Source organism: Spermophilus citellus (assembly GCF_964194105.1).
Source record: "Spermophilus citellus genome assembly, chromosome: 1".
NCBI lineage: Eukaryota > Metazoa > Chordata > Mammalia > Rodentia > Sciuridae > Spermophilus > Spermophilus citellus.
In genome coordinates, this window is record NC_138182.1 from 273591659 (window position 1) to 273610490 (window position 18832).

General features: G+C 37.5%; 1 protein-coding gene across 2 annotated transcripts in view; it reads left to right on the plus strand.

Moving 5' to 3' along the window:
* Positions 1 to 18832, plus strand: part of GHR (growth hormone receptor) — a 254049-nt gene that overhangs the window by 91170 nt on the left and 144047 nt on the right. The window contains exons 2-3 of one of the 2 annotated variants that reach the window (XM_081280996.1): positions 10828 to 10878; positions 14300 to 14380. In XM_081280996.1, coding sequence (XP_081137122.1) covers positions 10836 to 10878; positions 14300 to 14380 — 124 coding nt within the window. In that variant the 5' untranslated portion in view covers positions 10828 to 10835. The remainder of the gene's footprint in view (positions 1 to 10827; positions 10879 to 14299; positions 14381 to 18832) is intronic. The other variant, XM_081280997.1, reaches the window with a different exon arrangement.

Genomic DNA, 18832 nt, shown 5'->3' on the forward strand with positions numbered 1-18832 from the left:
TAAAAAGTTCCTAGTCAACTCTATCACACTACTTATACAATCAATGGTTAAATGTTTTCAAATTAAGTATGTCAGGATTTCCCTCAAGATTGGAATTCCTTCATTCATTTATGCCTTCAGTTAACAAATACCTAATGTAATGTACTCTGGGCCCTTGGGATACTTCAGTGAAATACCAGTGAAAACACAGTGGGGGCACTTCAGCTTTGGTTCTTACACTCCTTAGAGGAAAGATGACATTGGATTCAGATAACCCCATGGCTGTCTTCCATTTCTCCAGGTGGTAGCCTTCATTGAGATCTGATACTCAGCCCTTTTTCAGCTGGCCTGGCCATCACAGTTATAAAAACCTCATGAAATTTCTGCCCAGTCCTGGCCTTCAGTTCATCTGGCAGCACCAAAAGAAGTACTGAGCAAAGGTCAGGGAACTTGTTATGTAAGGCAATATCTGGCGCGATTTAATCTACTTTTCTGGTACTAGGTGAGTGTGTGTGTGTGTGTGTGTGTGTGTGTGTGTGTGTGTGTGTACAAGAGGGAGAAAGAATCATTGATTGGGGAGCTTCTGCGAAGTGGGTTCATATATGGAAGCAGCAGCAGTACCCAGAAGTTAAAGATTAAGACATACCAAGCGGTGACCAAGAAACTTCCATGGAATGACCTCTTCAATCCTACTCTCTCTGCCTGATTTTACCAAGTCAGTGCATTGTGATCTTCTTTTATATGTGGCTGAATGACAAAGAAAATTTAAAAGGCTCGTATTATACAGCCTGGAGGAAACCGTATGAAAATCCAGCCTCTATTTCAGGAATATCTGCAGGATTATTGGTTAGTATTCCCTTACTGTTAACTTTGATTAAAGGGCTGATAATAGGTTTCCCTCCATAACTTGCTTTTATAGTTTTAGACATAAATATCTGAGCTGCCTCAGAGTAGACATTTTATTTCTTGCCCCCACCCTCTTTCATCTGAATTTCTGTTTGTTTTCTCTTTACTCTAAGCAAAACATTTTTCTAGTGCTGGAGCTTATAAAATGTTCTTATTAGGCAAAGCCTTTTACAGCCTTCCTCCTTGTCTGACCACCATCAAAATACAATTTGGGTTTCCAAAGTTTGTTCTCTGAGGGAAGGGCTAGTTTTTCTGAGAATTTCCAGAGGTGGTATAAGTTATAAACTCAACAGAGATTATAACTTGCATTCAGAAAACACTTTGGTTTAAATTCTGTTCCATGTTTTACATTTCAACAGTCCAATTTGCATTTAGGGAAGTATTATAGAGAAAAAGTGACACCACAAAAATTGCATGTTTGTGTTGCATCTTCTTCGAGGTTTTCTAAAGTCTGAGCACTTTGAAGAAAAAGAAAATAAGACTTTGTCCTTTTATGTTTGTGGCTGTCTCTCTTTGCTGATTAAGTATAGTGCTTTGGGTCTCTCCATCCAGCCTGATCAAAACGACCCTTCTTGCCTGATGGCATGAACAACACCACTGTCTTCCTGTGAAGCTTTCAGGTGAACTTTCAACAGAAAGACATGCTCTCACCCCTTCTAAACTCCTGTTCGAAAACTCTGTTCTGGGTGTCTCTTCTGGTATATTAGGTATCATGCTACATCCTGGGGAATGCCAAGATGAACCCTCAGAAGAAAGAAGAGAAAATCAGGAAGGTGTGATGTTTGAAGGTAGCACCGATGTGGAAGGGTAGGTAGAATTGTGACTTGTCTTGCTGCAGCCTTGAAAGTAAAGAAATACTTTCTTTTACCTGGAGGAAGGTTGTAGAAAGTCCGAAGAAGAGAAGAGACAGTGGGCTAGGATTCTAAGAGGAGGCATTACATTCCAGAGACAGTGCTGAGATAGAATCACTTTGTATGCAACAAGTTAAATGTGAGAAAAGATGGAGTAACTTGTATCTAGCTCAGGAAACAGGGTGAACCCCAACTTCATTAAAAGGATTGGAAATAGAAGAGATGACCATTTGTTCATTAGGTGGGGATTAGAGGCTGGTAGGAAATGCCAACTTAAGGAGTTATTTTAGATGCCAGTGAATATCCAGTTGTATTATTTCCCTGTGTCTGCGGAGTATCTCTTTGGTACTTCAGCATTTATATGATGATATGATGTGGAAACCCCGAGGGTTTCTGATGGTTTCGTTCCCCATTTGAAAGTAAAGTTTTAAGTGATCACATGACATCAAGTGATTCAAATGTGAAAAAAAATTCACTTGAATCACTTTTCAATTTCAGGGGAAGATGAATGTTTTATTCCTATTCTTCAAGTTGTGAAATAATGGATTTCACTCAGATGGATTGTAACAACAACAACAACAACAATAAGTGTTTATTTGTCCCTTTATTTCCTGATCAGAGGACAGTCTCTGTGAATCATAAGTGGTTCAGGGTTTGACTCAGGCTGTCGGTTCCAACCCTCTTCTACCAGCCATTTTATTTAGGAGAAATATGGCCAGGTCATTGAATTATAATTTCCTGAGTTATGCTGTGGTGGTCCCCTAGGAGAATAAACATAAGCCTCCTGGGAATTGAATGTTTAATTCAGGAGGATTGAAAACAAGCTATCTGGAGCCAAGATTTGCAAGAATGTGTTATAAAGATAGACTGGCCATAAATATAGGCTCTGTGTCCTTGTCTTTCCCCTACCCTGGTCTGTTGTAGATTTTGACCTTGGTTTTGGTTTATCTTTCCATTGACAAAGTGCCTGTATTTTTGTTTTGTTTTGTTTAATTTCCTGGTTTGGCCAGGAATTTAGGTGAAATGTAAATTCATCAAACTGATAAAGACAGGATCTTTTAGGCTTTCCCACTTTCCCTTGGGCCATCTCTTGTCTATGAAGGAATTAGAGAAATGAATTTCATCAGATGACCCAGAGGTAGGCAGAACCTCAGGCCTGCTTTATCGTGGCCAAACTCAGGAGATGGGCCAGCACACCAGAATGCCAGTGTGTGCTTTTATTCCTCATTGCACTGGAAAGCAGTTTTATTTCAGCTGATTAGTATGTTAGTTTTCCAGAAAGAGAGTAATCTCAGATAACAGAACAAGAATGTGAAAATTGTCTAACAACTCTTGAGTTGGAATCAAGGGAACTGAATAACCTTAAGGCAGACTATCAGTAAGCTGTCTACAAAGGAGAGCTTATTGCACCTGTTTCTGTATGGAGATGTTCTGCTGTGCAAGTCAAGGCACCCTCATCCTGGTTAGTTAAAGGGGGAAAAGTCATAAATTATTTACTACCTATTTATTCAGCATCCTTTATCAGTTATCATAATTTGATCAGACAAGATTATCACTAAAGTCCATTCTGGATCCAAATTTCCATGTACTGCTTAAAAAAAACAAAACAAAACAAAACAAAAAAAAAACAAACAAAAACCCCAACTCTCTCCATTGGACATGTTTCAGCAGTGGCTGGGTGACTATTTTTCTGATTGATGTTGAGGAAGTAAGTCAGCCTCAGGATCCATAATAGACTTTTAGAGACTTAGATTTCTATGGCTTCCATAACAAGTTAGCACAAATTTTGTGGCTTACAACAACACCCACTTGCTATCTCACTGTTCTATAGGTGAGAAGTCTGAGCACGGTGTGGCTCAGCTGGGTTCTCTGATGTGAATCACATTCACAGGACTGAAATCCTTCGAGCTGCTTTGCCTCTTGGAACTTTGTGCTTCCAAGCTCATTTTGAGTCACCGGCTGGGTATAGTCCTTGCTATTGTAGGATGGTGTTCCTCATTTTCTTGCTGGCTACTAGTCTGGAGCCAGTTTTTTCTCCTAGATGCAGCCTGCATTGCTAGGCGCTTTCCATGTAGTCCCCTGAAGCAAGGGCAGATCAAATCCCTCTCAAATTCCTAATCTCCCTACTTCCCCTTCTTCCCCATCTCATTGACTGACTTCCTCTTCTTTTATAGTCTCATAGGATTGCATTGGCTCACTTAGATAATCCAGGATAATCTCCTTATTTTAAAGTCCATTGACTAACCACTTAATTACATCTGTAAAGTCCCTTCACAGCAGTACCTAAATTAGCGCTTGATTGAATAACCAGGGATAGTAACTTTGGAAGAACCACTTGAACATTTTGCCTCCCCAGAGTTATCAGTGAGCCTAAACTAATATCGGTGCTTGAATGATCTTATCCCTGGCTGGTTGCTTTTATCTTTCCAGGTGCCTTTTCTTTTCATCTTGGCATTTCCTTGGGTGATAATTTTGCATCCTATTTTCACATTCAGTATTTCAACCACTTATCATAATAGATGTCTGTTATAAAAAGCACATTTCTTAGTTGGCTGAGGAAGATTTCTAGAGGTGGACCAGCTCTACTGCACAAACTGAAAAATAAAATAGCACATTTGGTTTGCGTTAGGTAAGTGATTCTCAATTCTGGCTGCACTTTAGAATTATGTAAGAAAAATATCAATCCTCAGGCTCCACCCTGGAGATTCTTTGTCTATGATAAAGTCAGAGCATTTATTTTTTTATATTCTCCCAGTGATTCTAACATGTAGCCAAGATGGAGAACTTTGATATGCTCTAGATACTCCGTTTAAGAGACAAGGAACCTAAGGCTGGAGGTGAAAAATGACTCACTTCAAGTACCTTAACTAGCTGCTACTAGACTTCAAAGTTCTGTGCCACAAACAAAAAGTTTATAGTTTAATTATATATACTGTTCAGTACTTAGTAATTATGTAAAAATGAGTATTTAGAGATCTGGAACACCCCACTTCTTGCTTCAGTGGCAAGACGATTTCTTTCTAGGACTTTAAGAAACTAGTAATCCTGACAAAGTAACTGTTTATAGGTCTCTTCTCAGCAGCTTGGCCTGCCTTCCAAGTCGTAAAGAAACAGATATATTCTGCATTAGCCAAGGACCTGGCCACATGGGCTTCCACAGTCTCTCAATATTTCTGAACTACACCGTCCAATGCAGTAGCCACTAGTGACATTTGAAATGGGGCTACTCCCAACCAGATGTTCTGTGAATACAAAATACATACCCGATTCAAAGACATAGCATGAAAACAAGGGCACAAAATATCTCAATAAAGCCTTTCCCACTGATTACATCATAAAATATTATGAATATATTGAGTTAAATAAGATGTATTATCAAAATTAAAATTTTTTTATTTTACTTTCTGATATGGTTCTAAGAAAATTTAAAATTATGTATCTTGCCAGCATTTGTGGCTCATATTACATTTCAGTTAGTGCTGTTCTAGAGAGTACTTTCTATTAAAGCTAGTAACAATAAATGGTCCAAGTCCAAGCTGTTATACCTCCTATCATCTTGAGTAGTGAAGTGGTACGTTGTCAACTTCCTGGAGATGAGACATGACATTGATCTGCCCTGTGTTTGCCATCTATCTGGCAGCCAGTCATTCTGGCAAAGAGACTTTTCTATTTTTATGTATAGGCTTAAAGATGGGGAGAAGGCCCTGTGTCATGGAGAAAGCACACTACATAGCTCTTAAGCAGTGTACCCAAAAGCAGACCAGGTGCTAAGGCATGGAAATGAATATTTTATCCCTTGAGCAGAGCAACTCTTGAAGAAACTGCTGTGTCAGCAGTCATGAATTATCATGTCTCAGTATTCACGTGTCAGCATTCATGATTGCTGTCCTCGATATGCCCTGAGCTCTGGAAATATTATGGTGTCTGCCTCCCCCTACAACTCTAATTCCAGTTTTGTTCTCTTTTTTCCTTGCTTTCTCTAGTTTTTTTTTCTTTCCCCTGATTCACTGGCACTTGAATCATATGTTTAGTCTGCCTCGTTTATTGTTTAAGAAGAAGCAGGGAATGCAAAGGCAGGCTTTGGAGATAACAAGGAGAGTTCCAAATCCTCCTCAGAAATATCCCATCTTTGTGAGCTTGGGAAATTTACTCAGTCTCTCTATGCTCCTCTCCACTTCTATTTCCTCTCTCTCTCTCTCTCTCTTTGGTACTAAGAATTGAACCCAGGGGTGCTTATACTGAGCCACATCTCCAGTTCTCTTTTATATTTTACTTAGAAAATTGGGCTCATTGTGTTGCTTAAGGTCTCACTAAATTGCTTAGATTGGCTTTGATCTCTTGATCTTCCAGTCTCAACTTCCCAAGTTGCTGGGATTACAGGAGTGCACCACAGCACCTGGTCCATCTTCTCATTTGTAATGTGAGGCTTTCCCTCACAAGTCTGTGTGAAGGCTGAATGAAATCACAAGATGCCTGGCACACTTATTCACTGGGCACATTTTCTGGTGGGCACCTACTCAGCCATAAGCAAAAGCTAGTTGTTCTGAGTGCAATAGTGAATGAGGCACAGCTACTGACCACACCACCCTGTCTCATTTGCTCAGGACTGAAAGAACAGAAAGACAAGGAGCCCTGTAGCATCAGGATGGGTAGCCCTCAGAAAATGGTAGCTATTACACAGCATGATGCAAGATTTGACTTATCAGAAAAGATGGAATAGTGCTCAGGAAAGGAATTGAAACCTACTGTGATTATATGACTATTCGAGTCACCAAGTTAGGCAATGTGGGGCTGGCACAAGGGCATGAGATTGCTGACTCCTCTAGTAATGCTTTTCCCCAGAGACCACATTGCCTCACTCTTGGTTTCCCAACTTGTTTACCTTAAAAGAACAACTTTACCATGTTGGACTTGATAAAAAAAATAAATAAATTTTAAAAAACGTTTTCTCTCAATTTTTGCTCCTTATGTAATCAGGGTGTGCTAGTTACTCTTTTTTAGAAAATCTGCATTTCTTTCATAGCTCCAAAAAAAGGTAGGAACATATGCATTTCTTTGAGATATAAAAAAGTATTTGGGACAATATGTATTATTATATTAATCATTGTCAGATTATTATCCCAATGAGATAATAAATGTTTTTGTCTGAGAGCTATATTCTGGGAGAACTTGTATCCCATAGATTATTAATCTTCTTTTATATTAGGTGAAAGGAAGAACATTTCCATCTTAGAGTTTCTGAATGAGCTGTCCTAGTAATGAAAAAAATCAAAATTTAGAACAAGCTGCTTGTAGAGGGGAAGAAATAAAGCAGAAAGCCAGTAAGATGTTTCCTTTCCCAAATTCTACTTTGGAAAAAATGAGTTGGTCAATACAATGGCATAAAGTAAGATATAAAAAGGAGAATACTATTCAGATAAGCACCCAGGTGATGATTGATTTTTCTTTTCCATGTGAGTTATCCCTGAATTGTGAATTCTTGAATGCACCAAGTGAATCAGACTGGGTGAACTAATGATCATATGTAGGGAGTAATTGTGGTGAGGTATTGTAAAGTGTATGTGGGTCCTACTGGATTTCAACAGAATGTCTCACATATTGAGAGAGTTCCTCTCTGAACAGAATAATCATGCATACCATGAAAGACGCAGCACAAAGCATTTGGCTACTGAAGTGCCCTTCGTCTCTTCAATCTACAAGGAGACTCAAGTTTCTGTAACCCAAATGCCTTGTCTGAGTTCTCCTGGGAAGAGTCAGTCTTATTATTGTTGAATTCATCCTCAATTTTTCAGTTCTAGAAATCCCTGATTCACACACACAAAAATTATTGGAACCTTTTAATGGCAGCATAAAAATTAATTAAAATAAATGGGGAAGTGATGGAGTAGGATCAACCCTTAGTCTTTTTTTTTTTTAAAGAGAGAGTGAGAGAGGAGAGAGAGAGAGAGAGAGAGAGAGAGAGAGAGAGAGAGAGAGAGAGAGAGAGAATGTTTAATATTTATTTTTTAGTTCTCGGCAGATACAACATCTTTGTTTGTATGTGGTGCTGAGGATCGAACCCGGGCCGCACGCATGCCAGGCAAGTGCGCTACCGCTTGAGCCACATCCCCAGCCCAACCCTTAGTCTTTTCCATGCAGCTGGATCTCAATGAAGAAAGTGTACAATTGCCTAAATACCTAATGGGAACATTCCTGCCTTATCCTAAGATAGTAATAACTCATTATCCTAGGAGACAGGCACAGTACCTTATGAAGAGCCTTCCTATTTGCTGTGAAGTGCATGATTTAAGAATAGAGATTTAAATACCGTGGCTGCCCTGGAGCACATTTGTTGATTGCTTTATCCCCAGCATAGATTCCCCTGATATATAAATGGGGGCCCCCACTCCCAATCTATCCCATGGAAACATAATAAGATATTAATAGACTATTTGTTGCTACTATAAGAAAAACTCTAATAACTAACTCTTTTTGGAGATATACAGTGGGTATGCAAAAATCTTTGAATGCATTGTTTCATCTAATCCTGATTTTTTTATGAGAAAGAACACTATTATCATTTCCATATTAATAATGAGGAAACTGAGGCTTGATAAAGCCAAGATTTGATCCTGGCTTTCTTTGACTCCAGAACTTATTCACTTAACCCCTGAGCTCACCTTTTCTGTAAATGAAGGTCAAGGTAGTCACTGTGGCCTTGGAAAGTATCTCTCTCAATGATTATTAACTAAATGTGATTCTCTGACAGTAGATCAGATGTCATCAAGTGAAATCATGTTGTCAGAATTTATTCTGCAGCACTGTCTCATACATTTTGTATCAGCATCAGCAGATTGCTTAATCTTTGTACCTAATACTGCACGTGGAACCTCGGTAGCATTATTTGCCTTCCCAGCTAATGATGTAACGGATCCAGCTCACACTGTCTTCACATTGGTAGCTTAATATCAGCAAACACAACAAATCTTGGCCCTTTTTTCAATTTCAAAGAGAATTATTAAACACTCACCATGTATCATTGTCGGTGAGTCAAAGAGAAACATAATGTGATTAGTATACATGTGCACTGGGAATCCCTCCAAGGAACCTTTTGCAAACATACTAAGTCACCAGAAGCTTCCATGAATCTTCCTGTCACCACCATTCTGAATTTGGGAGGATCTCTAAACATACCAGTAACAATTGTATGTGATTTAGAAATAAAAAAATTATTCAGTTATCATTGTTAAAAATTAGGCTGCTAACATCATACGAGCATAACACAGATTAATATCCTTGAAATGTTAATATTAATATAAACATACAAACCATAAAGAGTATAATTGGGCTGTCATGTGTAATTTAAAATTTTCAACTAATTACATTTTTTAAAAAACAAGAAGAAGTGGAGTATCAGTTTTAACAATATATTTTATTTAACTCAATACTCTTAAATTATGATTTCAACATGCAGGCCATGTAAACATTTTTGAGATTCATTTCAGTCTTTTTTGTACTAAACATTCAAAAATATGTATGTATTTTGCACTTACAGCCCATCCCAATTTAGTAAATTTCCAACACAAATATTTTATCTTAGAGTTCATAAAATGGACAGCTAAAAAAGCAGATTCACATACCCTACCAGTTCTGAATATACTTAATTAAGTGCTTAATTAGAATAATTAATTGCAATTAAACATAATTTAAATTTGTGTTTAGTTCCTCAGCTATATTAGACACATTTTTGAGTGCTCAATAGCCACCTGTGACTGGTGGTAACTGAATTGGTCATCACTGGTATAAACTATGCATGCTTATTTGTTTGGTAAAAGATCCACTGTATATACCACTCCCTTTTCACTTAAACCTTACAGTAAACACTGTGCACATTTAAAATTCTCAATCTTTATTCCTTACTTGATGTCAGAGAGAAGAACAATCTCAATAAAATTACGGTCATGTACTACATAAGTGTTTTCAGTGAATGTCAGTCTCTCTATATAATCATGGTACTCTACTATTATAATGAAGCTGAAGCATTCCTATTGCCCAGTGATGCCGTAGCTGTGATGCTACCCTAGTATAATGTAGCAATGCTGGTATAAACAAACCTACTGAGCTGCCTGTCATATAAAGGGACAACACACACAAATATGTGTAGCACATAACACTTGATAATGATAATAAATGACTGTTTCTGGGTTATGTATCTACTTTTTTATTATTTTAAAGTATGTACTTTCTACTTATGAAAAAAAGAGGTTACTGTATATCAGGTCACAACAGGAGCAATCTCACACATCTGTCTCATGTTTATTGTGCCCTGTTGTTTTGTTCATAATGGCCTAGGCCTACACACACACACTCACACACCATACAGCATAGATGTGTAAGAGGTTTGTGGAAATACACTCTATGATATTCATATGATAAAATCACCTAACAATACATTTCTCAGAACCTGTCCCATTGTTAGGCAGCACATTACTGTGGTTATATTAAAAAGTGTCTGTGAACGCTTCCTTCTTCACTAATGGGAAGGAAATAAATTGACCTAATGCATTTTGGATCTGACCAATTTTCAAATGATCACTACCATAGAAAGTAGGTAAAAAACATGAACGGTGAATGCAAACTGTCCAAATAAGCATCTGGGGCTAATAAGAATGGGTAATTGCAGACACCATTTTGTATTTGCCCCTTCTTTTTCTGTGCTGAGTTCTTAGAAAAGCTTCACCAGGAAGTCAATTAATTCAGTTTTGCAATATTTTATTAGTAATCAACACCAGCATCAGAAAGTACACATTTATCAGGTTATCTAACTGGAGTCTTGGTTTTGCAATATAAGCCATTCTGTCTCTGCTGGAATTTTGAAAATTGGCTCTACTGCTTTTTCAGTATCAGGAAAGCCAAATCAGCAAAATAACAATTTGGGGGAACTTACTGATTAGTGCAGCTAACATTGTGATATTCTTCTGGACTTTGCATTAACCAGACTCCAGGCTCCTAAATCTATCATTCAATTCCTCCCATATATTAATATGTTAATATCACACTTTTAAAAATGCTTTTAACCACTTTCCATTTATTTATTTATTTATTTTTGCAGTGCTACGGATGGAACCCAGGGCCTCTTACATGCTTGGCAACTGCTCTACCAGTAAGCTACATCCCCAACCTTACACTTCATTTTGTTTCTGCCATATTACCAACAAGATATGAATGGGCATATTTTTCCCATGTAGCTTAATATAATTTTTAATACTGCTTTTCATAAAAATGATATGGGGATTTTTCACAAAATAGTATAGTCTTCATATTAAATTCATCTAATCCTCATTATCTCTAAGTAACTGTCTCTTATATTTATTAATGTCATCTCATTTTCTTTAGTCTTTTTTCTCCTATCTTCAGCTTCCCACTGTACATTTCTGAACATTTCCTGAAGTCCCATAATTGTCTTTAATACTCAAGTATCCGAAATAGTCATGTGACTTTCTCTTCCCATTGAAAAACTCAGATCCCAAAGTTCTGATTTCTGTCTGTCACACTATCTTTCATCTACACAAATACTCAGTCATTTGTGATATTCTTATCATATCCTTATCTAGACATCACCAAATCTCCTCAATGTACCCAAATGAAATTAGTTTAAGAAGGTCGACCAAATAACTTTATCCTAAGGAAAACCCACTTTTGCATGTCATCTGTACCAAAACCTCTAGAGAGTTTCTGATTACTATGAGTTGAAAATGTTTTTTTCAGTCTGGTCCTACCTTGTCAATCCAATTTTATCTCCTTTATTCACAATTCTGAACCTTGGTCTCTTCTTAGCCTCCTCTGTGTGTTACCCTAAACATACTCAGAATTCATCCCCACATCCAGAACATTCACACTGAGATTTTGCCCATAAAAGTTCACTATAGGCCCTCTCACTTTTCCTTATTCATCACAATCTTATCAGTCATTTAGTTCAAATTTTAAGCCCCTCAATTTAGTAGCTCATTTTCCTCTATGTTAACTTACCATTTTTACCTATGCTGTTTCTTTTCCGTTTTAAGTGCTTGTATTGCCTAATTCCTCAAAAGGCATGCTTTTGATAGTTTTTGCATTACTTTCCACAGTGCCTTGCACAGTACCAGAAGTCACTAATAATTCAAGAAGTAGTTGCTCATTTTAAACAAAAAGAACTGAAGCAATTGCCCTTCCTACCAGGAGTTGGTTAAAACACTTTAGAAAAAATGTCATATCTAATCTTTTCTCATGTGTTTATGGATTATTTTGTAGCCGTGGAATGAAAGTCAGTATATGAGAGACCCAATTCTGTAATTTGGAGGCCACCTCTGTTGGGCAGTCTACAAAATTTGAACTCATGCCAGCTGGATTACACTGGTTTTAAACTATCTCTCCCTTGAGGAAGGAGGAAGCAGGTAAAAGTCTCCCACACTGAAGGTGGAAATGGTGTGAGTTCCATTTTGCAAGAAGAGAAGTACATTTTTCCCTTCCTGATGAAAACCTTACCATGCGGCTATAGTAAAAAAAAAAAAAAATGCAGAAATATCACAAGAAATTTAAAGTAGGATTTTTTCCTAGGAAAATATTGCAAGCTTTAAACCCTATTAAGCTAAGGTGCAATTTGGTAGATTCTTCTCAACAATGCCTGCTTCTACTTAGATTATAAGTAGAGTGTCTTATGACAGCTCTTTGGATGAAGTCTTATACTTTGGGGTAATGGGTACATATGATAATCTGGTCAAAAAGAACAGGGGAAGGGAGATTTCTCTTCCTCACATATGATACATCATTGGCTATATTCAAGTTCCCAAAATTGTGTGTCGGTTGGCACTCTGTCTTTTCCTAAGGATATTTTCTCTCAGCTATAATCTAATAAAGAAGACTCTCTCATGTAGAAGCTGCAATATGGAGCTCTGCAAAGCTGATGAAGCAGCACAGAATCAAATCAAATAGAATATCTGTTGGCCTGGGTTGTGATAGCTCTAGACAAAGTTCTCTAGGGGAGGATGGAGGGTGCTTCTTTGGGAGTCATTACCACTGAGCCATCACTAGTGGAAGGAATGGAGACATTTGATTCTAATAAAGCAATTAGCATTACTGAATCCAACCACATTCCTTTAGCCTCCTCCTGGTTCTATCACTAGTTAGATTCAAGTCTTTATGAGATGCTTCAGGTGACAATGAACTGTTCACATCTCCCATTTGGGATTATGATAGTTTTAAATATCTCTCTTTCTGCTATGGGTGTGTGCAAACAGATTTTTTCCCCCTAATTTGGTTCTCAGGATTCTGGCAGTGTTTGAGGGGGTTTCTCATTCAAGTGAGTGTGCACCGGGGTTTTCAGATGCAAGAAGATACTGGCTTCACAAAGAGATGTGTTTCCTTAAGAATATTTTAAGAACATAAAATTGTATGAAGCAATAAACAACGATAGGGTGTCTAGAAATGAAAGTATAGGATATTAGACATTTTTTATCTATTCAGTTGGCAGAGGACCATACCTGCCAGCCCATGAAAACAAACATTTTTGCTAGTCATTTCAGCCTGATTAGGGAAAGCAAGAAGGGCTATTTCATTATTGTTAAGATTGCATAGAGGCCCTGGAGAAGGTGGTAGGGTGATGATGGTCAGATATCCCTGTGTGACTTGGAAATAGTGTCATTTAATGAAGACACAGCAGTGAGGCTGTGGTAATTTCACTTGATATCTGATGTTTTCACATGGAGTCGACAAATGCCACAACAGCTCCACAAAGGCCAGTGTGCAGAGTTCATTTCTGAGCCATCCAAACTTGTCTTTAGAGAATCCTGGATGTAGGAACCATGGCTAATTATTTCAGAGAAGTTTATTTCTTCCAGATAAAGGTGTGTGCTCACTGAGGCATGTTGTTCTGCTCCTTTGTTCATTAGACTGAACGGCTTGAGATGAGACTCATATTTGGGATCCCAAATGTCTATGGAGGCCAGAACTGATCCTTCTTGGTGTGTTTATCTTCCTGAGTCTTTTGAAAGTGCCACCGATGTGGATGTTGTGTTTTCTTTTGCTTCTCACCTTTCTGGGATAGCTCATTAGCAGTGTTTTGAGTGCTAATTAAACTCATTTGATCCTTGGGAAACAGATTTAAGAAATGTTACTATTGCAGTGGATTGCTTGGTTTATCTTTTAATGGCCTTTCCAGCTTGATGCCCCATGCCTGATGATACTGCTGACCATTTTTTTTCTATTTCCGGACCAAATTAAAGTGAACCACACTGGCCCTGTTATTGAAGCAGTGCGTGGGGGTTATTTGCTATGAGGTGGTTCTGTGGCTGTCCGCCAGGATGTGAAATCTCTAGTGTCCATGCTATTTCCTGAGGTGAGCACCCACGGGAAGTAGAATTTACTGCAACCTGTCAGTTTGTGCTCATGAACAATATGACAGTAGGAAAGTCTGGGGCCATGAAAGAGTTTCTAGGCTTCATTTTAGAATCAACATGTCAGTGCCTTCCTGGTTTCACCAGTCTTTAAACAGTATTTCATGATAATGGTCTACTTTTTGTTGCTTGGCTTCATCATATTCTTTCTGTGTCCCATAGGTATGGATCTCTGGCAGCTGCTGTTGACCTTGGCACTGGCAGGCTCAAGCGATGCTTTTTCTGGGCATGAGGGTGAGTTCTGCTTTCCTATTCCCACCCTACTGTTATAAAACAGCACCAAACTTTGTTAAATCCAAATTCTTTGGGTGATTTAATTAAACAATGCAAGGCTTAGGAAACTTGTTTTAGTTTTAAAATCATAAACTGGGAGGGCTTTTTTGTGAATGCTTTATGAGGAATACCATAGTCAATTTTGGCATCTGATGTTTTTACATTGAAAATAAATGCTACATAACATGCTGAGGTCATTTATGTTGAAGGCAAGCCAGGTCTCCAGTCCTCAGGCTCTGGGAGAGAGATGGAAATTGCGGTGAAGTTTATTAACCTACTGATCACTCAGCTCATCGGTGACTTAGGATATCATAGTCTATTTCCAGAGCTTGGAATTTAGGCCTCTTAATCATATTCTTTGAGACAGGAAATTGCAGGTTTTAAATGAATTTCACCTCTCACTCTCTCTGTGATTACCGTTTGGCTAAGTTTGAGGGAAGAGACACCTGAAATAGTTGAACGACATACTCAGGCATCATGAATTTCCTTGGCCGTCTCTATAATTGTCCCTTCTTTTTTGTACTCTTCTTCTGGAGAAGTTGCAATATTTTCAAACTGAAGTGTCAGAAAAAACAGAAACAGGGAAGAGTTATGAAAGGGAAAAGCAAGAGGAGGTTTTTGTTCTTTGTTTTTTTTTTGTTTTTGGTCCAGAAAGAAAACTTCTCATTGGGTGGGGGACTTTTTCAAAAATCATCTCGAGGACTTGTATTTTTTTCCTTGCCTGTGCTTCAGCTGAGAAGAACAACAATGTATTTCTCGAATTCCATGAAACCAAATTCAATTGTTGCTTGGAGAGTCACTGACTCCCTTCACACCCAACCCATGTTGGAAAACACAGTTTAACAGAAGACTTAGCACCTTAAGATGTCCTGCATGACCTTCAAGCCAAAAATAAATGCATCATAGCGAGCTGCTGAGGGTGTCCAGAGTAACTTAGAAAATGAGGAGGGTAAAATATGTTGTTTTATCTGTTAAAGCAATTCCAAAATATTTATAGAAAGAAGTCATAATTGTTTAAAATATTTTCTGGCCTCTCTGGTGTTATAATGTCAACATTATGCAAGTCAAACGTGGAGAGAATTGCAGGCTCCATTTCAACAGCTTTTCCCATGGCTGGTTTTAGACCCTGGTTCTGTGCCAAAGAATTGAAACTGAGATCCTCTGCTATTCCAAATTCATGGAGGTTTAATCTCTCCTCTCTTCACTAAGGTGACTGGCACTCAATATGGCAAGGCCTGAGGAATTTAGAAAACCCATGAAATGAAGAGTATGGCACAAGAAATTGAAAAAAAAAATGCATCCCTGAGTGGGAACTTAGAGCTCAAATTGCATTTCAGACCTAGAGAATCTGCAGAGAACATATATCTCAGCTGCTTCAACAGTTTAGTAAACCTTAACTTCATAAGAAAAAGCAAAGAAAAAAATGCCATTGGCTGTTTTTTTAACATAAATTTTATTGTGTATATTTAAGATATTAAAAGGTTGTTATAAAATACATACATGTAATAAAATGGTTACTATAGGGAATCAAATTAACATGTTCATCATTTCCGATAGACAACAATACTCACCACAGGAAGAACAGCTATAATTTACCATGTGTCAAAACTCCTGAATATGAAACATTATTATCAACTGTAGTCCTAACGGCATACATTAGATCATTGGACTTGTGCATCCTACATATTTGCAATTTTGTCTCCTTTTACCTATAGCTCCCAAGTCTTCTTCTTTCCCCCAACCCTGGTAATACTGTTCTCTATTTCTATATAGTTGACCTTTTTGGTTTAGATTGCACAAATAGATGAGATCATGCAATAGTTTTCTTTGTGTGTCTGGCTTATTTCACTTAGTTTAATATCCATATTGTGGCAAATGGAAGAATCTCCTTCTATCTTAGGCTGAATAATGTTGCATTGTGTATGTGTGTACCACCATTTCTTTTATCTGTCCACCCATGGATGGACACCTAGGTGGTTTCATTTCTTGACTATTTTGAATGGTGTTGTAGTGAACATAGGCGTGTAGCTATCTCTACAAGGTGGTGATCTCATTACCTCCCTTAGCTGGTTTTAATATTTGCTTATCAGTAGTATTTTTTTTCTTTCCTTTTTGTTTGGGGAAATCAGAGTATAAAGAAAGTCAATGGTTTATAATAAGCATAAATCATTTATATTATCAGTAGTTATATAAAAGGAGTAACTAAACAAAGAAAAAAATTTTTTTCTTTTGTTCTTGTTGAACTAACTAAAATTTCATTAGAATACGTGGGTACTACAGAATAAAATGGCCCAGGGATTAAGAATAGGTATGATGTTTATGTAAGAAGGTATAGGTGAGCTTGTCCAAACATGTGGGTGGTTGTGTATTTGCCAGTTCTAGCCACTTATCTAATAGGTTCAGCCAAAGTTAGTGGGTGACATGACATGGATCATGATCTCAAATGACATTACTAGGCCATGTGTTTCTTTTTCTGCCAGATCTGGGTCAAATCATTTTATTTTTATTTTCTTTCCCTTTGTATAAGGCAGACTAAAAATACAGGTGGAGAATTTTTAAAAACCAGGCATTACTCTAGTTTCATTAGCCATTTTTTAAAATCCAGTTTGATCAATGAAAAGTGTGGCACTGTTGAGAGAGAGATGATGAAGACATCACCTGAAGAAAAGTTGCCCAGGATCTGGGAGAAGATGACAGATCTGTAGGCTGGGGGAAGATTGGCCCTTGAACCTTCAAGTAGGGTTTTTCTTACTTGGGCAGATGAGTGATTAGTAGTATTTTTGGCCTTAGAGTATTTTTTATATTAAGTCTAATTGCCCTGTGGGAAATTTAATGAGAACTAAACATTGAACAGTGTCATCATAGTGTTAACTAAAGTGTTGTAATAGATGTTTTCTCTCTGTATCTCATTCTTAATATGAAACTCTATATCTGCTCCTCAAAGCAGGTTAGGTAGTCTCAGGGATAAGATTTTATTCCAAAATCAAGAATGATCAACAATGTCTCATTTTTTGAGGACTTAACCAGGTTTACTTTACTAAACCTATCAAAATTGCTGCTCCTCAAGTATTGCTAATGAAAACTGGGCAGAAAGATCCAATGGATGTAGATGTTTTTCAAGGAGTGCCTTTTATCAACTAAGTCACATATCTTTACTACATTGATCAGCTTACAACTAAGGAGCCCCTTAGGCCTCAGCACCTATGGTGGAAGTAGGCAAACTCCTTCCCCGAAGAAGTTCAGTATAGCTGACATATTAAGAACATCCGTAAGTTAACCAGGGCCTGGATGGCTGTAAAGTCTAGATCATGTGATGAAGATGCTTTGAAGTATTTTAATAGATACAGATTGGAGAAGTTAAATCAACAAGTTCAATGTATATATATTTCTCAAGAATTTTCTGTTTTCAAAGCTTGAACAGGAGGCCATGAGGAATACAATGATTTTTCCTTTGAGGGATTTATCATGAGTTAAGAGATTCAGTATGTACACCATATTATATACAATATTTATGTATATATAATTTATGTACATGTATGCATGCACATGTATGTTAGGCATGGCCTATAAGCAAAGTTTATAATTAGTATCATAGCTCTCTTCACAGTAATTCTGCAAAAGGTGTTGCATCATTTTATACCAGTTAAGATAAGAAACTTATATTTGGAATAAAATGTCATGTTCTAAAGAAACCAGGATCCCTAAAATAATATTCTTTGTATATCTTTGAGCACTCTTTCCAATTCTATGAAAACTGACCTATCACTGATTTGAAAGAAAGGACTCTTCTGTTCTGGTTGCTAAAGGAGAGGAAATTACAGCACAGAGGGAGGAAATTTTTATTTTTAAAGTAAATCCTACCCCACTACAGTTGAAGCTCTGCAGAGTCCTGAGAGATTGTCAAAACATATTGAAGATATTTCAAAAAAGTATTAGAGTCACAGCTGTAGTTGATAGAAAGTATAGGGTGTCTCTATTAAATATTTTCAAAAATGAATAATTCCAGGCTTTGCTGCATCACTGAAAGTAAAAGAGAAAGCCACAGAGCTTTAGTTTGCTGCTGTGTTAACCATCATGCTGGGAAAGAAGCAATTTAATAGTCTGTTCTAATGCATGATACAAGTTAGGATACATCAGCAATCGTATGTCACCTTTGCTTCTGGTATCACACACTGGATTTGACATTGGGATTCAGTAGGTCACAGCAGACCAGGTGAAGCTACATGGATGGTGCTAAAGGGAGATACGAGATTGACCTTTGCAGACAAAGACACAAAACAGTCTTCCAGCAAGTTATTATCCTTTATGGATTCAAAGAGGAATTTTAAATGTATGCTCCTAACTTTAAGGAACTCATAGTTTACAAAAGAGAAGACGGAGAAGTAAACATAATTCATTCATGAACCTCCTAGG